This window comes from Garra rufa, chromosome 16 (assembly GCF_049309525.1).
Source record: "Garra rufa chromosome 16, GarRuf1.0, whole genome shotgun sequence".
Classification (NCBI taxonomy): domain Eukaryota; kingdom Metazoa; phylum Chordata; class Actinopteri; order Cypriniformes; family Cyprinidae; genus Garra; species Garra rufa.
This window is the reverse complement of record NC_133376.1, coordinates 20134838-20156562: the sequence shown is the minus strand read 5'-3', so window position 1 is coordinate 20156562 and position 21725 is coordinate 20134838. Positions and strand designations below refer to the sequence as shown.

The window sequence follows — 21725 nt, the reverse complement described above, 5'->3', positions numbered from 1 at the left end:
CTATAGTAAAATAAAAACATTCCTGAGCAACTAAAGAACCTAGTCACTCGCCATAAATCAATATGTTCTGTATAAAAGTCACTGGTGTATATTATGCAGGCTGTTTTTTTATTTCAGTCAAGTGCTCTTATTTAGATAGCATGAAACATTCACAATTCTGCTGGTAATTCCACATGAGATGCATGCATTAAAAATAGTCAGTAAAATATGTACAGCATTAACATCCAGTGCTAAGATCAACTAGTCTTAGCTGTTTATAAATCACTCAAATGCATCAATAATTTGGCAGACATGTCTTTCAAATCTCATCTTTAAGACAGAATGTCCGTACTGTCATTGTGCAAGTAATCAAATTGGATCCATTTGTTCAGACACTTGTCCCTTGTCCCTAAGGTTGAGAACCTCTGAACTAAACAGATTGTGGATGGATAAGGAAATATCGGATTTTTGCTGCCTGTCTGAACAAAGCTTAAGTGACAGATCAAAGGGGTCTTACTTTATTCTCAGCTCCCTGATTCCTGCTTCTCACACTCTTCCCACCCCCTGCTGTGAGAAAACAAGCTAAATTATTTGCCACCAAGGTCAAAGCAATGACCTTGAACCGAAACCTCCATTTTACAGTTTCTCTTTCAACTCAGCCTGTCTGTGTTGATGTTTTAGCAGAATGTTCAAGTTCAAAAAGAGAGGGCTTCTTTGAAACATCTATGAGTGCTTCATGTTTCTTTTTATCAGAACATCTCAAAGAACTAGCACAACACATGAGAGAGATTCTGAGAAATCAAATGAAGTTTGATTTGAAGATCAAACTGCTCATCATATGATTAAATATTTGGTTGAATAATTTTAAAACTCATTTGTATTTAATCTAGTACATTGTGACTTGGCATAACTCATCTAAAAATCTCATATTGTTCCAAACCTGTATGAGTTCTTTTTTTCTGAGGAACACAAAAAATATATATTTTAAAGAATGTTTCACTTGTTTTTGCCTATTTTAAAGTCAGTCGGGATTCATTTGGATGAATTAAGTCTGTAAGAGACTGAACCACAGGAAAGATACAGATATGCTTCATCTGACCTCCCAAAGAGTCTTTAAAGACTCTTATCACTCAAGACAACATTTGAAATGATTATTGAAAAATTAATTATTCATTTAGATCACAACAGATTAATTAAAACAGTCCAAATTAAAAATTAATAAGCACCTGCCTTTGGGTGGTGTATTATTTACTTCATTTGCATAATTCAAATGTCTCCTGATGGAGAACTACTCAAACCTGCTGGTGGGAGGTGAGAAACACGGCTGAAAGAAACTTGATGATGCCGTCAGATCTGCAAAAGTGCAGTTGGTGTCTCTCTTGGTGAGCTGAGCTGACATTTAGCGATGCAAGTAGTCTGAAAATCATGCGGGTTTTTAAAAGTCACAAGAAAATTAAGGACACACATAGAATATTCAAACTCTCAAGCACAGACCTTATATACAAGGTGAACTGACTAAATTAAATCCCTCAAAATGGCTATATTGAATAAAAGCTACAATGAATCTGGTAACGCTCAATGCACAGAAAGAAATAGGCCATTTGCAGCCATTCATTACAGTGATTTTGCTGCAGTGTAACGCAGTTTTAAAGAAAATGCGGCAACAGCAAAATAAATAAAAGACTTTTTAAAAAGTGTTTAAAATTATTATAATTGTGCCAGTTAAAAAACCTTAAAGCAATGAACCATAAATAAGGAAAATAAATCATTCTTATCATTAATAATATTAATATGCATTCATATTAGCAGTCAAATATTAAGATTATTTTAAGAGTTTTTTTTTGTTTTGAACTGAACAGAAACACTACAACAGAAAGGAGTTATTTAAAAAATACTGTATTTTTTAATCAAATAAATGCAGCCTTAGTGAGCGTAATAGACTTCCTCTTTAACAAAATTAAAACATCTTAATCATTAATCAAAAATTTGACCACTAATATACATGTAGTTAAACCGAATACACCTAATAGGCAATTGGCAAAGAAAGAAAGAAAGAAAGAAAGAAAGAAAGAAAGAAAGAAAGAAAGAAAGAAAGAAAGAAAGAAAGAAAGAAAGAAAGAAAGAAAGAAAGAAAGAAAGAAAAATCCAATTGCCACACATACATTTTGCCTATTAGCCCAGTTTAAAGAAACCAGAAAAAAAAAAATCAAATACATATTTTTTACCATTTCTTTCTTTGCTTTCATTAATTGACTGGACTACCAAGAGTTACTTTCACACAAAATTACATTAAAAATGCAAAAAAAAAAAAGCAGTATGTTACTATGATCTCCATTTTAGAAGCTGACACACCACTGTAAAATACATGTATGTGGTTATTTACTAAATTACAAAAAAAAATTGAAAAAAATATTTTTTGAAAAGATTATAAAAGATTTTTTTTTTTTTTTTTTAATTGTATAATATCCAAGGTACACATTTCTATTAATTATGCAGTTAAAGGGATAGTTCACCCAAATATGAAAATTTGATGCTTATCTACTTGCCCCCAGGGCATCTAAGATAGGTAGGTGACTTTGTTTCTTCAGTAGAACACAAACAAAGATTTTTAACTCAAACCATTGCAGTCTGTCAGTCATATATTGGTAGTCACCAAATCTTTAAGGAAAGGAAAGGAAAAGGAAAGTGTTTAAGAGTCTTAAGAGTAAAAAAAACAAAAAAAACACACAGACAAAACCAAATCAAACCCTGCGATTAGTGAACACTTGAAACACATAACGATCGGTCTGTGCAAGAAACTGAACAATATATATATCCTTATTTACCTCTGATCCGATTCAGCTGTATGGAGTGCGTTCACATCAGCCGAAAAGTCAGACTGATCGTTTTGTGTCTTAAGACCCCAATGTATCGTCACTAATCGCAGGGTTTGATTTGGTTTTGTCTGTGTATGTTTTTTTTTTACTCTTGAAGATTTGGTAACCATTGACTGCCGTTATATGACTGACAGACTGCAATGGTTTGAGTTAAAAATCTTCGTTTGTGTTCTGCTGAAGAAACAAAGTCACCTACATCTTGGATGCCCTGGGGGTAAGCAGATAAACATTCAATTTTCATTTTTGGGTGAACTATCCCTTTAATTCTCATACTGTATTTTCAGAAAGTGTTTTGGTAGCAACCACATCACATTACAGAATTTTAACTTGCAAACTAAAACACTAATAAAAAAAAAATAAAAAAAAAATCCAAAAAAAAAAAACTGCATAACTGTATTAAAATTTTGTTTATTTTCAACAAATATGAGAACTCGGTTCCCATTTTGTCACTACCGATACAATGATGACATGTTTGGGTCGTGACTGTTTCGGTAGTGTCAATTTTAAGGGATAACACCCCCAAAAAACAAAGATGTCACTACCGAAACTCCACCAAATGTTTGGTAGTGACTGTTTTGGTAGTGACAATTTTAGATACTTTTGAACCTATAGCTCAAAGACGCTAATTAGCACATGGTTTACTAGCACAGCTCTCAAGAGTAAGTAAAAAATCAGTAAAAAGTAAATGTTATGGAATAATTTCTAAAAAAGTGTGCTTAAATGCTTAATTGTTACAGACTTCTGGACACATTTACGGTACCTCAAAATGATGGGACCTATCTACTCTCACCTTGTAGCTATGAGAGAGAGAGGAACACAGGAATATTTCCTGATCATAAATGCAGGGGTGTAGTTAAAATCAGTCTCAGTCAATTGACTAAGATATACAATGTTTTGGTAGTGAGATGAAAAATGCTGGACACATTTTCTTACACAAAATTTTCTAATTTCTAAAGAAAATTTGAATAGATATATATTTTGAACTTCATTTTTTAAAACAATCAAAAATATACTTTTAAAACAACAAAATAAAAATATGAAAATGATTTCAATATCATTTTCATTAGTTGAAATTTAGGGGTAAGGGTTCGGGAAAGCCACATCCTAATTGAAAGTACTCAATAAATTATGATTTTAAATATATTAATCTTGCTAATACTTTAAATATTATTGTAGGTTTTAATAGATTGTAGAAGGATCCTAATAAATATCTAAGTTTTGAATACTGAAATGATTTTTAAATGTGTTTTTTAGTTGTGGGACAGCAGTTTGGCTAATGGCCATATACATATACAGTACATATCATGTAGTATTCAGTAATCAGTATGCTGCTTTTCTGAAAATATCCAGTGTCTGAGTGAACAACAGTAACCAGAAAGGGTGAAGCACATCAAAACATCAGTTGTGAATAAATGGAAACACCACTTCTGATAGTAATCTGACAGTGTTGTGAGAACATAGCGCTGTACGATAAAGCAAGGTCATTAGTACACTCGCCTGCAGCCTGGTAAATCAGTACTGAAAGACGCCACTATGAAAGTACTGAACATCTCATCCATCATGCAGACCAGCTTCAGTGGGGTGTTTCCATTAGAATCGAGGGCAGACTGTGCTGGTAGAGAATTATTTTTTGTTTCAGCAGTCAGTCTCCCAGGAGCGTCTCTCTCCTCCTGCTGCCACTCAGGTGTGAGTCTGATGAGCGGCATTACCAGCGAGGCATGGAGGGCAGTGGATCATGAAGGACAGGAAGGCATTACTTTCACTTCCTTCTCTCCGCTTCGAATCATCGTGAGCCCTTCTCTTCCTCACTTCCTCCATTCCTGCAGGTGTGCCTGAAAAATAAAGACTTGAGAGGGGGGAAGTGGAAAACACTTACTGCCTACTTGATATCTTCTAGCCATTTAGTGTTGGTTTATTTGATGCTAAGATATAAACCGTTTTTTTTATTATTTTTTTTATTTAGGTTAACTGCTGGAGTTAAAAACCATGAAGCTGCAGGTCACCTTCAGCTGTTCTTTGTTCTCAACAGAGCTCCTACCGAGACACCATCATTCCCAAAGGACGCTTTTGATTTAAAAAGCTTTGACTAATAAAACAGAAAGGTCAAACTTGAACAAGAAGTTCAAATTGGCAATTTGTTAAACTAATAAAGGTTAATGGTGATGTCACGGACGCACTAGTCCAAGAATAATTCCAGCTTGTCTGTGCAACTGTTTGTGACACAATTGAGGCCTTTTCACCCATTATATATGTACAGTTTCGATGCGTTAATGGGAAATTGGCAATTAGCTAAGAAATGACAGCCTCAAGGGACAGCCTCAAGAAATGACAGCCTCAATTATAACTACATTCAGCTATTGTAGTTATAATTAGCCTAATACTGTGTTTGAAACAAAGACAAGAACTCAGGTTTTACTTACATTGTGGGGAATTTATAGCAAAGCTTAAAATAACCTACATCCCACCTCTGACACGATTTGCAAGGAGTTAGAAGTGTAATGAATTAGAAGAAGAAAAAATTACTCCAGAATTGGAGATCATGGCTTCATTATGGTTAAAGAGATAGTTCACCCAAAAATGAAAATTCTGTCATTAATTACTCCCTTGTGTCGTTTCATACAGTATCTGTAAGATCTTCGTTCATCTTCAGAACACAAATTAAGATATTTTACCTGCTTAGACAGCAACGCAACTACTAAGTCAAGGCCTAGAAAGGTAGTAAAGACATTGTTAAAATAGTCCATGTGTAAAATGTTAGCATGTCACAAACTGCCTTGTGAGGACTAGTCCCTTTAATTTGAAATGCTCTAAATCAGCCAAACCCTGTCTAATAATGTCAAGAGATTCATGTAGGTGTGCAGAAAAGCAAATATCATTATCTTAGTATGAAAACCATCACATCTCTAGGAGACCCAAGCTAATATAGCTTCAAAAGTGCGTGTGTGTGAGTGGGTTGGTGAGTCTGATATGATAGATGGCTTAGATCAACCCTGTTCCTCATTCTTCAATTTTATGCACCAGCACCTCCCTGAAATTGGATATGCAGACAGAATATGATGTCATTCCTTGTGATCGATGCCATTTGGGGTTTGCTGCCAGTTAAACCTCAGTGGTGCTGGTAAAATATGACTGCCTTGGAAAAATACCCACATTGAAACCTGAAGTGATTCAGCAACTGATGGGCACATCACAGTACATGTCTCACTCTGACTCAAGCTGGATAATCACTTGACTGTCATTCATTAAAAACTTCTTCCAAAGTAAGTATATATCTCAGCAAAAACAAAATGGATGATTCTATAAATAGTCTGACCAAAAATAAATCTACCATCACTTACTCATCCTTGGTTAAACATTCATCACACACAACAGTAACAGTGAATGGGGAAAAAAGCTGTCAAGCTGCAAAAATGACATCAAACCATAACAGTATCAAAAGAGCAGTCCATGTGACTTTGTGTATTTTAAGCCTGAAACCCTATGATGGCTTTATGTGACAAACTGACTGAAATTTAAGTTGTTAAGGGTCAGAAGTTGTAGAAATGTAAGTAGTTGCAGGGTCAGAAAGCTGTCGGATTTCATCAAAAACATCTTAATTTGAGCTCCAAAGATGAACAAAGGTCTTACAGGTTTGGACGACATGAGGGTGAGTAATTAAAGGGTTAGTTCACTCAAAAATGAAAATTGGCCCATTATTTACTCACCCTCCAAGCATCCTAGGTGTATATGACTTCCTTCTTTCAGATTAATTTATTCAGAGTTATATTAAAAATGATCCTGGATCTCCCAAGCTTTATAATGCAATGAGCGAGTGTTTCTTTTCAACAATCCAAAAACAAGTCCAATAAAGTGTATCCATCCATAATAAAAAGTGCCCTACACGGCTCCGGAGGATAAATAAAGACCTCCTGTAGCAAACTGGTGCATTTTTGTATGAAACATATCCATATTTAAAACGTAATAATTACTTTAATCTAGCTGAGGTAAACTGTTTTACATAGAAGCCATCCTGGGAGGATGACATGGGACGTATGGTATGAACTTTATTGGACTTGTTTTGGTCTGTTGAAAAGAAACACCCACCCATTGCATTATAAAGCTTGGAAGAGCCAGGATAACTTTTAATATAACTCCAAATGGATCCATCTGAAAGAAGAAGGTCATATACACCTAGGATCATAGGCACCGATCCCGTGGGTGCTCATGGGCTCAAGCACCCATGGAAATGATTGAGCACTCACCGGGAGATACATATATCGGCCCCTATGCCTATCTTGCCTGGAGGGTGAGTAAATAATGGGCTAATTTTTATTTTTGGGCGATCTAACCCTTTAATGATGGAATTTTCATTTTTGTGTGAACTATCTCTAACTATCCTTAAGTATAAATTTATTATTTATAAGTATACTATCATTCAAAAGTTTGAGGTCAGTAAGATTTGAAAAAATATATATATATATATTTTGTTTATTCAGGACACATTAATCTGATTAAAGTCAAGAAATCTGTCATGTTTGAACTTTTTATTCATCAATGAATTCTGAAAAAAATTTGTATTAAGGATTCCAAAAAAAATATAAAGCAGCACAAAATTTTTCAGTTTTTAATATTGATAAGAATATTTTTTTTTAGCTGCAAATCAACATATTAGAATTATTTCTGAAGGATCATGTGACACTGAAGACTGAAGTAATGATGCTGAAAATTCAGCTTGGCAACACAGGAATAAATTACATTTTATAAAAAAAAAAAGGTAAATATTTTTACTGTATTTCACTGTATTTTTGATCAAATAAATGCAACTTTGGTGAGCATAAGAGACTAAAACAGAAAAACGTAACCTCAAACGTTTGAAAAATACAGTAGATTAGTAATTGGATCTTAAAATCAAAATCACATACCAGGCTTATTTTCTCCAGCTCAAGAAAATGAATGAAAACAAAAACAGTGCAAGATCCCTTCTTTCCATAAAAGCAAGCTGTTAAAATTGTTACAGTACATCCATCAATGTCAATAGACCTGCTACAACCAACAAAAGCCATGCAGCCAAACAGCGAGCTAAAAAACTCACTCCAAGTCACGCCCTGCCAAAAAGTGAGAATTCAGGGCACCACTCCATGTTTCTGCCACTCATCTGACCTTCCAGCATCAAATTTTGACTTGCAAGATGCCTGTCAGTTAAAAAGGGAAAGAACTACAGGAATGTCAGTATTTTACCCCTCTCCTGCTCCCCTCTGCCCCTTCTGTTTCTGTCAGCAAAGACTCGGAAATTCCAGGTTCACAGGAAGTAAGGTGACAGGCTGTGACACACGGCCTCTTCAGCGTGTGTGTGGCGCTGCTCCTGTCTGAATATGTGTGTGTGTGAGTGTATAATCATGCTTGCCGGGTTTGTGGGTGCTGTCAGAGCCCAGCATATTGTGCAACAAGCCGCTATTTTGCCAAAGACAGGAGAGGAGATGACACAAGGTGGGGGGTCTTTTCTCAGCACAGGGGTCTGTTCTCAGGCCTGGGGCTTCGTGAGTGTACAAACAGAGAGCTGACAGTGAAATGAGTCATGGAGCCAGCGTTAACAAGCGATCTGAAGGTCCTCCTTAGCACCAAGACAAACAGTGGAAACTCTCATTTAACTTCTGATTAACCCCCCCTGACTCCCAACAACGTCATGCTGGGATCCTTCAGATAATTGCGGGTCAATCACAGCTGCACAGGACATCTAAAAATACAGCTTTACCGCCAGCCTCTGATGCTGACATTCAGGCTGAGCGTGTCATGAAGCAGCTCGGCCCTGGTGCCAGGTGGCACAATAAGGATCCAGGAGGAGTTGAGAGAGCCGTGGAGACATCGGGGTTGATTTCTTCTCACCGGCAGACAGGGAACGTTGTCCATCTGTCTCTCAAAGAGACAGAAAAAGCATGGCACAGTGCAACAGAAAGACCATGGCCCTATGAGATAATGAGTGCAGATGTATAGGAACTGTTATGAGGAAAGACAGGATTTGCTCACAGGTTTGAGATACGTAGACTAGATGTCACACTTCTTTTCTGTATAGGCACATATTTTAAAGTCTTGGCTCCAAAAAAAAAGTATTTTCACCATCATTGCTGGCCATGAAAAGAAAGAGATTAATGTAAAACACTTTGACCTTTTGTGACAACATGCCAAACACTATATGCTATTTAAGTTGTGAAAATAGGAAAATGATATTAAACAGCCTACTGTATGTTTTCTAATAAATATATACATTTTAAAATTTAAAACCATTATATGATACAAAAATCTAAACTGCAAACATTTTGAAGCTGACACATAAAACAGTCATATCTAAAAAAAAAATACCAGTCTCCACAATAATATTAATCAACAACATTGATAGTAAAAAAAGACAAAAACACAAACTCAATATTTTAGAATGATCTCTGAAGGACCACTAAAATATTGATACTTGTGTGACATATATATACTATTATCTATTATTTAATCTAATAGTATATAATACACAAATAATATAAAACCAGTGCAAAATAAAACACACAGTTGATAAAATATGATATAACATTATATTATTTTCAAAAATAAAAGAAATATTTTTTTTCACAAATCGTACGAATTCCTACGTGTGAGGTCATACAAATTTGTACAAATTAACCACCTTGTAAAATATGTACTATTTTTTACGATTCGTACAAATTTGTATGAGTGAGGTTGTACGAATTAACCACCTGGTACGATATGTAAGATTTTTCACAAATCGTGCGAATTCGTATGAGTGAGGTTGTACGGATTTATATGAATTAGCCACCTTGTAAAATATGAATGATTTTTCACAAATTGTACAAATTTGTATGAGTAAGTTTGTACAATTTAGTATGAATTAGCCACTTTTTCACGAATCGTATGAATTTGTATGAGTGAGCTTGTACAAATTTGTATTAATCAGCCACCTTGTAAAATATGTACGATATTTCACGATTCGTACGAATTTGTATGAGTGAGGTTGTACGAATTAACCACCTGGTACAATATGTAAGATTTTTCACAAATCGTATGAATTTTTATGAATTAGCCACTTCATAAAATATGTATGATTTTTCACAAATCGTATGAATTCGTATGAGTGAGGTTGTATAATTTACTGAATTAGCAACCTCGTAAAATATGTCAATTTTTTTTTACAAATCATACAAATTCGTATGACTGAGGTTGTACAAATTAGCCACCTTGTAAAATATGTAGGTTGTACGAATTTGTATGAATTACTCTGTAAAATATGTGCTATTTTTAGTCACCTCTTAAAATATATCAGATTTTTCACAATTTGTACAAATTCATATTGTACAATATGAATATTATTCATATATTATTCATATTGTCATAAATTTGTACAAATTAGCCACCTCATAAAATATGTATGATTTTTCACAAAACGTACAATTTCATATGAGTGAGGTTGTACAAATTTGTATTAATTAGCCACCTCGTAAAATATGTAAGATTTGTCACGATTCGTATGAATTTGTATGAGTAAGGTTGTAAGATTTTGTATGAATTAGACAACTCGTAAAATATGTAAGATTTTTCACAAATCAAACAAATTCGTATGAGTAAGGTTGTATAATTATGTATGAATTAGACACCTTGCAAAATATGTATGATTTTTCGTACTAATTTGTATGAATTAGCCACCTCGTAAAATTTGTACAAACTGCCATAAGATCAGGTTTGATTTTAATGAAACATCACTGAACAGCATTAAAAAAAGCATTATTGGAATTACAGTACTGGAATAGCATCTCATTACAGGAGAGATTTGATTGAGTAAATATGAATTACACACCATTTCGACTGTCACCTCCATATACACCTTTTTGAAACAGCACACTGCTTCACTTGTATAGGTTCTCAAAGCTGCTCTTCTCTGTCTATTTGTAATCATTTGTATGCAGCATCACACAAAAACCTGCCACAAGCATATTTCTTAAGAGATTTCCTGCTGTGAAAGGCCCTTTGTAGCATCTCTAATTATAAATCTGTTGTCCCCGCATGTTTTGTATCCTGGTTGCTACACTGAAAGACACTTTTCATACTCTGTTGTTCCATTCCGAGGTTGACTGAACATTTTTTTCAGACTCTTATTTCTGCAGCAATTTTAGACACCTTGCCCTGGGAACATTTTCTCTGTGAGCGGCATCAAAATAGAGACAAACTTCCTACTGGATTTGCATCAGGCTGTCAGATGCTGTTGATGAATGACAGAGGGAGTGAAAGGCCAGACGGATCTTTTACACTTGCTCCTCATCAGCGCTCAGACTTCTTCAAAGCTTTCAAAATCTCTCCAAAATACATGTCAACTGAGTACACAAGAGCCCACAACGAAGATGTTAAATTGTGCAGAATTGTATGGCCTACTTGAGCGCTACTGAGAACAAGATGACAAATTGAGACCATAAAAATGATTTATTTGTCACTGAGGAAAAAAATATATTATGAAAAAAGCTGATGTGAAAAAAAAATCATTTTAATCATTGTACTGTAGAATGCATGCAGCACATTCATAATATTAAAACCATTTAAAATGCATGCTAAAATAGATTTTATTTTATATTATGATAAATGAGAACCACCAACATTGCTGCCCCACAAAAAACTTTTTACTTTTGAAACTTTTTCTATAGATTCCCACCATCATTTCTGCCCAAAAACAAAACAAGATAAAATTAATCAAAAGTTACAGTTAAAATGTTTAAATTCATTATAATAATATTCATAATATTAAACCCATTAAAAATGCACTTGATCACTATATTATTCAATGCACCAAAATAGAAGGCTCTCCACTAGAGATTAATACAGACTCCCAAATTTGCCACATTCAGCACAAGCATCGAAGGACATCCGAGAACCATATTAAATGTAGCGCATTCATACCCGAGCGTCTAGGCGAGCAAAACGTGATTGCGATCATCTGACTTCCTGTCATCCAAGGACTCAACATTACATCTTCATAATGGCCGTAAAGCCCCATTCAATTCCCCTGACCGCACTCTAACCCCTCAAACCTCCAGTCGCAGCTCACCGTTAGCAGCGTGTCGCATCGGCGTGCCACTCAGAGCTGGAGCAGTTTAACACCGCCTGCTAACTGCCATCGCGAATGAAGTCCCAAATCGCTATGTGTATATCCTCCAACCACCTCTGCACAGAGAGATTTTCTTTTCATCTCGACGACTTAAACCTATTGTTCTTTGATCTGTAACTTCACTCCTCACAGGGAGACTGGTGAGAAGCTTGCCATGCCTTTACATGTTTACTGTGAGTCTGAAAATGCCAACTGAATGATTGATTATATGCAAGCAGCTAGGTGTGTTGGTAGCATCAAGGCAACAGTTATGCATGTTTTCGAATGACTAGCTCACTCTAAACGGTCCCAGTCACGGCAAGATGGGGAACATGGTCTGAAAGGCGGTTTATTTCACAGTCGACACAGAGTTGGGGCACAAGAGAGGACGTGCATACATAGATAAAAGAGATTGTTCTAGGGAATACATTTCATTATGCATGGAGGGGACCCTGTCTGAATAGCAAATCTTCTATCAAAGTAATAACAATGTATTGTTTCTGCTCCTACAAATCAACCGTGGTGACTGCACTGGAGCCTTGCCATCTACTTCCATTATGCTGATGTATAGCTATGCAAGCACATGTACTCTGATGGTGTACTAACATGTACTTCCGGACATATTCATGTGTTAGCTTTGTTTATAGAAACTATATTAATTAAACGTCAGCAATTTATAGCTATAAGAATCCTGGCTTGCCTTGTTGGCAAAGGCTATTTACATTGATTCCACCCACCAACATGTGATTGGACTAGACAGTATTACAAAAAAACGCCTACTAAACAACAGATCCAGTTGTGTAGGTGATAAAAAGCATAGCAGTGACTCGTAACAGACCAGAGTTCGAATCCGTCTTTTGCCAACCTCGTTCTTCTTCCTTTTCACATCACATATCAAATCGGAAAGGCGTTTATTTTCAATAAAATGAAGGAAATAATCGAAAAAGTGTAACGTAAAGTGCCTCAGGGGTGTTTATCGGTTAGGGTTAGGATTACGTGCAGGGAGGGCTTTATTGTCCCAATATGGCGGCATCCATTTAATAATTTTAATAAAAATGAACATTTACACTCAATACGTTATTATTGCATACTGTTTTATAATGTACTACAATACTGAGCTGAAAACTTACACTAAGTAGCTGCCACTTACACTAAGTAGTATAAACAGCATCTAATATTGTTGCAAAGAAAATACTGCTATTTTTACATAGTGTAAATAGAATCTATCACTTTTTACACTTAAAGAGGTCATCAGATGCTCATTTTTCACAAGTTGATATGATTCTTTAGGGTCTAAATGAGAAGTCTATAACATACTTTTGTTAAAATTTCTCAGTGGTAGTGTAAAAAAACCACTCTTTTTACCTTGTCAAAATCAGCCCTTTTTAGAGCAAGCTATTCTTTTGTTTCTTTCTTTTAAATGCTAATAAGCTCTGATCGGCCCACCCCTCTCTGCTGTTGGATGACGAGCTGTAATGTTTACTTTAGCCGCATTTAGCTGCGAAACTTGCTAACTAGCACATAAAGCTAGTGAAGCTGCATCAGGAACGATTCGAACAAACATAGACGCATATGTAGATCGGGATCGGCACTTTCCTTTCAAAAACGAAAGTAAAGTTAATCCTCTGCATCTTCAGCGGCTCAGATGTCGGGAGTAAATGACGACTCATATGTTCATTATTACATCCAACAACAGAACACCTCAATCGCTCAATCAGACACATTCTTGTCATCCCCTGCACCTGTGTCACACAATGGCGATCGGAGTAGGACTGTTTCAGCTCGGTGATGGCGGGTCTAAGGTAAGGCGCTCATGTCAATCAACTATCGTGGGAGCGGCCTCTGTCGGTGTGCCGTCACACCGATGAGAAGCTGAGAATGACCTGATTTTAAAAAGGCGATATTACTTTTAAAGATTAAAAAAATACCACTTGGTGGATTTTTATCATTGTAGGGTGGTTGTGTACACACACATTAATGTTCAACACACATTAATGTTCAAACAACATGTAAAAGTGAGTTTTGCATCCGATGACCCCTTTAGGATCATTGCACACAGAGTCCGAAATTTTCGTATGTGTTTTTTCGTATTCGTCATCCTTTCCTATCAAAACACTACAGATGCGAAAACGCTGAAAATTGAACCTGATCTGAACTTTTTTATGACGGATGAAAGTTTCAGAGGCAGTATGTAAACGTGATTGACACAACATGAGGTCGTATTTATTTTTTAACATGCTAAAATTTCGGACGATTAATCGCAAATAATCACATCCAAAATAAATGTTTTTGTTTACATTATATGTGTATGTAATGTGTATATTTATTATGTATGTATAAATACACACACCTGCATGTATCTATTTAGGAAAATGTTTATATATTAAATATATTTGTATAAAATAAATTATATGAATATAAATATATACATGTAAATACATAAATATTTTCAAAATATATACTGTATGTGTGTCTATATATACACACTATACACATATATTATATTAATCGCGATTAATCATTTAAACAGCACTAAAAAATTTAATTATCTGTTTTTTTTTCAGCATTGCACTAATGTTTTTTAATGCAATAAAAACAGCAATATTGTGAACTATTATAACTATTTAAAATATATGTTTTCTATTTTAATATATATTTTAACATGTTTTTTTTTTTTTATGGAAACACTGAATTTTCAGCAGGATTCAGTCTTACATAATCTACCAGAAATCATTCTAATATTCTGATTTATTGCTCATTTATTTTCAGATATTAAATAATATTAGATAATGTGTGTTACAAAAGAATGTTATATTTTATAAACCAAAGTCACATGACCCTTCAGTAATTATTCTGACATGTTAATTCTGTGTTTTTGTCTTATTGCTATCAACGTTAAACAGATTTTTGCAGCTTAATATCTTGGTTGAAACATGTTACCTTTTTGACAATTGTTTATTGAAAAAAAAAAAATAACAGCATTTATTGAAAATAAAAATATGTTTTGAACATTATAAATGTCACTTTTGATCAATTTAATGCATCCTGCCTTTTTCATTACTGCTAATAAATGAAATATATTCAGTATATATTATATATATTATTTTTATATTCTCTCAAATTTTACACACTATTCTAATACTTCCTAAATTGGGACAATAAACCATTCATTTAATAATTGCTGAATTAATTGCTGCTGAATAAAAGTATTCATTTCTTTCCAAAAAATAAAAAGACTTTTGTATGTACACCTAAAAGTAGTGCATGTACACTTAAAAACAAATTACTATAAAACCAAGTAATTGCATTTATATTTTACATTACTGTTAATAAATAAAATATATTCAGTAATAAAGTAATATATATATATTTTATATTTTCCTAAATTTTAGACAGTATCATATTGGTTTTTATATTGGAGCAATAAACAACCACCCAGAACATCACAGATACACACTAAAACCCACTCAAAACATTCCAGGCAACCCCCTAGCAACCACATAACAACACTCTAACCATACAGCACACCCTTGTAATCACCCACAGCACTTTATTATCATGACAGTGAGCTCTGCATGAGCAAGCCTTGCTCACATGCTCACAAAATCTACTTTCTATCATTACTTTTCCATTCATGTTCATCCAAGGAATATTACACATCACCCTAAGAAAAAGCAATAATACCCAGTGAGCCATTATGCAAGCATTATATTGAATGAGATCACCAATAATTCCAACTGTATCACAATACTAGTGCATCCAAACACCTTGTCAAGATGACAGCCGAGCTCTACTACCATAATTGAGACCATAATAAAAGAAATCCCACTTTTATGTCATTCTTTTGTGTTGTTCAGACAAACTACCCAATATGTGAGCATGTTATAGGGTTTCTATGATGAATACGAGGCTGATGGTTATGAACGCAGTTTAATCAAGAGACTTTGAGAGAGATGAAGGCAATCGTCCGCAGAGGGCTGAGAGATGGGGCTCATGGGGGTTTTAGACAAACAGCTAGAGAAATCGTGATACAAGGCAATGCAAGTCTCTGGAAACTGTCAGCATGGAGCAGAACAGTACCAGGAAAGTAATGGGGGAGGAATTATTCTCTTTTACCTGCAATAGATTTTCCAAGAAACCAATTGAGCCCTGCATTAGGGTTTGTGGAAACATGGCCAGAAGGCTGAGATGGAGGCAGTACAATGCAGTAAAATGGAGCAGAGTAAATCATTACTGAAGAACGGTCTGAGGAAATGCACTCGGTTACTAGATTGTTTACTCTTTAGCTCTGCTGTAGATCAAGTTTCCATTTCAGGAGGCATCTGTTGTTTTTGTAGATGTTTTTTTCTGTGCCAGTTGGGTCAAAAGCTAGCTGGCTACAATAAACTGCTTTTAGCTTAGACTGTGAGAGCAGCTCTGTTTTTAAAAGAGCGTAAAATACCAAGTTTAAATAGAGGGACTCTGGGGTTTGACTGGGGTTCAGTTTTAGATAGCGTCCCTTGACAGCTGAGATATGAGTGCTTTGATGTGCCAGAACTGCCAGCTCTAACACTCATCTAAAGTATTTTAACTGAAGTCCAATGAATTCAAGTCAGCCATCAAAGCCACTGTCTGTTTGGGAGAAGCCCAAGAGTGCTAAAGAGAGGTCTTGGGAAGGGCTGAATCAATGACATAAAGCTGTGATTTAATCGTTAGGACACTTCCAGAGAGTCTAAGTGAAGCCTGCTGAATAATTGGAGTACAATTCCATGACCTCTTGCATTATTATTTCAGTATAATCTAAGGATTTTGGCACAAGCTGAAGTAACCTTAACCTGCAGTTTCACATTCATAACTTAAAAAATGTAAAGATTAAAAGGATAGTTAAATGAAAAATGAAAATCAATTCTGTCATTGATTACACACCCTCATGTCGTTCCAAAGACCTTTGTTCATCTTTGGAAGAGAAAAATTAAAATGTATGATGAAATCTAAGAGCTTTCTGACTCTGCATAGACAGCAACGCAGCTATTATGTTCAAGGCCCAAAACGGTAGTAAAGGTAGTAAAGGCATCGTTTAAATCGTTCAAACTTAATTGTATGACGCTACAAGAATATGTTCACACACAGTATGGTTATTTATGGATAGGGTGACCACCCATCCCACTTTTTTCACCCCTTGTCCTGCACTTTGCATGTTTGCATCAGTCTGTTGGTTTTTAATCATGTTAAAAAAAATGTACATACATTCTTTTGGCTTTTTAAGAAAGCTCTTTATTTCTTTCCTTCTGAAATTAGTTAAAAAAATTGATGCAGCTTTCCGACATTACGCAAAACAGATGCGCTTTCTCTCGCTTATATGTGTGCACTCAGAATATAAATACTGATTTAAATGGATATAAATCAGTATTTACATAGCATAACAGTAGTAAATGTATCTGTCTCACGTGTCCCGCATTGTCCCGCAAAATCAAATCTATACTTTGCCGCAACAGATCTATTGCCAGGTGGTCTACAGGTGTGACAAACAAATTCTGTAACTGAACTCACACCCATACATTTTTTAGGAATCACAACTGTATTCTCAGAAAACACATGCTGTATGAACAGAACTGCTGCACAAATATGGTTCAAAAACAAATTTGAATTTATCGCACATTATACACATTTTATTACACATTGCATTAAATGTGTTAAATATGCATAAACATCTATTTAATGTGAAATACACCTATAATACGTGTTAAATACATGTGTTTTTGAACCATTTGGCCTTCCATACACAAATGTACGTCTACCACGTGTTGCATGTTTTCATGTGTGGTTTCCATAACCTATGCCGCGTTTACGCCATGTGATAATTGCCGTACTTCTGAGATGACAACATGTGACATTTTACTCACAGCTTTTTTTATGTTCTCTGACTCTGAGTTAGTGCCTAAGTAGGGTCAAAATGAGCCTGGCGGTGGTCACATGGTACAGCTGTCACTGGTACAAGTCATAACTCTCAGAACAGAGCACCTGAAGGCTTCACGTTGATAGTTTTGCCATAGAAACATAATTCAGCTTGAGTAGAATGTCACATGTTGTCATCTCGGAACTACAGTAATTATGACATAGCATGAACGCAGCATAAGTTACCGGAACCACACACACATGAAAACAAGCAACACGCGGTAGACACACATTCGTGTATGGAAAGCCAAATGATTCAAACACAACAGGTAAAATATGCATGTTTAACGTGTATTATAGGTGCATTTCATGTTAAATGTGTTGTTTGCGCATATTTAATGCAATGTATAATGAAACATGTCAGATAACGTAGACTAACCATGTTCTGTACACTTTTCACCCTTCACCATACGCCAGTGACCACTCCGCCGTTGTTGAAAGCATGACAAGCAAGTTTGTGTGATCATTCTCTGGGAGCAGGGGTGCCGCTAAGGGGGGGGTAAGTTAGGACGATTCTAAGGGCCCATGCCCTTTAGGGGCCCCCAGAGATCTGCTTTGGTGTGGTAGGGGGGGCCCAAAGTCATTTTGTCATAGGGCCCAAAATTGCGAGCGAACATACGTCCAGAAGACAACTGCAATTGTTTTACGAACATTTAGCAACAACACTGTACCAAGTAGTGCAAAAAGACAAATTACTACACGCACATTTAAAATACTTAAACTTTGAGCATGCCTAAAATCATAAAAACTGAGTTTTGTTCACGATAACATAAGATGTGCAAATCAAACACCATTTTTGTGCAGAATCGAATTGAACTGGCGTCTTTCTTCAAAAGATGATCCACACACACACCTCATCACGGGAAACAAAAACTTCTACAATGAAGAAGGGCACAAACCATGTCTCTGAAACAGCAAGCCAGCTAACGTAAACAAGTGCTACTTTCCAATGCATAAATACTGTGATAGCTCATGCAAAGCATGGTGCAGAGATTGGATTAGACGAGTCCTTTGTCATGTATAACATTACACTGCTCATTAATAATGCTTAAAAGGGGCAGTCAAGCCAATGTAGAGTGGTACTATACAAGCCACGCAGCCAATGAGCACAAAACAAATTAGGGTCTTGTGACCCTTTAAAACCTCAAGTACTAAGAGTACCAGTTTCCCATAAGGACAACACATGTTTAAGTCAAACCAAGACTTTAAAAAAAAACCCAAACGGAAGCAAGAATAGGTTTCTTAAAGTTTATTGAAAACCAGTTGAAGTCTTGCGACGCTCTTGAACCATTAGGGGACCAAGTGAGGCCTTGCCTTCCCACTGAACATCTAGAAAAGCAAACACCTAGGTCAAATACAGCACTTAAAGCATCAAAAGCAACTTTGAAAGCAGCTACCTACCACTGAAAGCAGCAGTTCCACTATCAGGACCACATGTTGAGTCACAACAACCGCAAACCTGGTGGTTTCCATCAGCTGCAAACCATCTGCAATGAGACACAAGTTAGACACCGCACCTTAAACTAAAAGCTCTTAAATGCATAAACATACCCATTGGCAAAGGAACATGACTTGTGTTCAGCATCACTTGGTACAGCAGCAATAGCGGCCTTCAAGAGACAGGTTATATAGATCTGCAAGAGACTCAATTAGGTCAAACCCAAAGCAGCAGGAAAAACTCAAATTAACTCTTGATGCTCGTAGTACATACAGAATGACTGTTTCCCCCCTGGAACATGAATGCCTCCAGCTGGAACTGGACCTTATCATACTGGGTTTGAGGCATGAACCGGGAGCTGGAAGACGTAGCCTTGGCATCCACAAAGCACCTGAAAACATCAACCTCAGCTACAAAGATTGACTCAAGGAGGTCAACTACAGAACCAAGGATTGAGACCTTACCCATCATCGTCGGGTGATGACAGCAGTTACAATGAGCAACTCAATACCAAGAGTTCAACTTACCCATGATTATCAATGAAGGCATATCTCGGAAGGGAGTTCACATCAGGTACTTGGGTAGCCACACAGCTGTCCACAAACACACGCAGAGGCACATGATTGTACACCTTCACAGACGCCTCAATATTGAAGACATTACCCAGGAAGTAATAGTTTGAAGGCCTCTCATAGGACCAGTCGTCTGCAAGAAGAACAGAGTTTAGGCAAAGCCACATACACAAGGCCAAAGGTCCAAAGAAACTGCACCTACCCAACATGATCTTCAAGGAGAAGAGCAAGACATCTTCACCAACCTCTTTTGAGGCATAAGGAACCCAAGTTGGAACCAAGGCATCGCTGCTTACATTATGAAGCCTGCAGTTCAAGACACAATTAATTGATCTTACAGTTGCAACAAGGCAAGAGGCAACAGTCACTTAAAGGGTCACTTACCTTTGATAGTGGCATTGAACGCCAACAATCGCGCCATCGGCACGGGTAATTGGAGTGCCAGCAAGTGCCTCGGGAGCGTAGGTAAGAGAGAACGTGTAGACAAGCTCATCCTCAGTTACCTGTAAGAGATGGAAGCTGTTACCAAGAGCATTCAATTCAGCCATGCTCTTGAGGTTATGCCACAGAATACTCATTTTGGGTTCCAAGGAACCTTTCAGTGAACAGTTCTTAAAGAACCAAACTCAGAGTGAAGAAATCTACATTTAAGGGTTTAATGGACATTCATAGAGTCACAAGTTCTTACCATCAGCACACTGTTGCAGTTCTGTAGTTCATACTCAAAGAAGAGCACCCTAGATCCTGGAACCTGACCGACAACAGGACACCCTCCCAAAGACAAACCAGATGGCTGGATGAGGTGACCATTGCTAAACAAGTCCTGCTGTACCTCCACATGAACACTACTCTCACTGCATTGAACAGCTACGCTACTGGGAGTCACAGGTTGCCTGATCTGGAAATCCACTGCCAACTCACTCTGAACCTCTGGAACAACTGGAAACCTCCAATCCAGAGGCTTGACTGGACCCTGCATCAGCTGCTTCTCCTGAACTCCAAAAGGACTCTGCAAGGCAGAGGTCATTCCCATAGGGTTCCAGAGTCCTCGAGGAGAAACAGCAGGACCTCCGGAAGCCAGATGTGATTCTGAGCTCATGCTCCTTGGACTTTGACGGTACTTCAAACTTCCCTGTGCATTGCTCAGATCAAATACAACAATCACAGCTAGCACTAACACACCTTGCAGGAATGCCATCCTAGCAAACTTGGAATCAATGCCACAATACTCACCAGTGCTTGACTTTGCCTTTTATACAGCTTTGAATTAGGATGGCTCCTCCCCTTTCAGCTTAATTGATTACACTTGATTCTCCTCCGGACCTGGAGAATTTATCTATTAGCAAATGAGAAAAAACAAACTGGAAACGAGAACAGGTTTAACAAATTTATTGAAAACCAGAAGTCTTTCATTGCTCTTGAACCATTAGGGGACCAAGTGAGGCTTGGAAAAGCAAACACCTAGGTCCAGTACAGCACTTGAAGCATCAAAAGCAAATTTTGAAAGCAGCTATCTACCACTATCAGGACCATGTTGAGTCACAATGACCACAAACCTGCTGGTTCCCATCAGCTGCAAACCATCTGCAATGAGACACAAATTAAACACTGCACATTCAAAACTATGTCTTAAAATTGCATAAACATACCTATTGGCAAAAGAACATGACTTGTGTCCAGCATCACTAGGTTTAGAAACAATAGTGGCCTTTAAAAGACAGATGTAGATATGCAAGAGGTTCCACAGATTATTAACTTCTAATTCTTGTAGTACAAACAGAATGACTGTACCCTTCCTGGAACATGAACGGCAC

At 36.6% G+C, this 21725-nt stretch overlaps 1 protein-coding gene across 1 annotated transcript; it reads right to left on the bottom strand.

Annotated features, from left to right (window-relative positions):
• Positions 1 to 19150: 19150 nt before the first annotated feature.
• LOC141288633 (zona pellucida sperm-binding protein 3-like) lies at positions 19151 to 21109 on the bottom strand. Its single transcript, XM_073820797.1, has 8 exons — positions 20600 to 21109; positions 20296 to 20414; positions 20114 to 20217; positions 19867 to 20044; positions 19613 to 19730; positions 19453 to 19535; positions 19303 to 19388; positions 19151 to 19230 (listed from the first exon to the last, which is right to left on the bottom strand). The coding sequence occupies exons 1-8, from the start codon at positions 21107 to 21109 to the stop codon at positions 19151 to 19153; spliced, it is 1278 nt and encodes a 425-aa protein (XP_073676898.1).
• Positions 21110 to 21725: the final 616 nt, after the last annotated feature.

Bases quoted from the DNA above. Each gene is read 5' to 3' on its own strand.
- LOC141288633 (XM_073820797.1), bottom strand. From the start codon at position 21,109: ATGGCATTCCTGCAAGGTGTGTTAGTGCTAGCTGTGATTGTTGTATTT. The intron at 19,536-19,612 runs GTATGTACTACG...AGTCTCTTGCAG, and splicing joins AGGGGGGAAACAGTCATTCT to ATCTATATAACCTGTCTCTT. The intron at 19,389-19,452 runs GTATGTTTATGC...GTCTCATTGCAG, and splicing joins TCATGTTCCTTTGCCAATGG to ATGGTTTGCAGCTGATGGAA.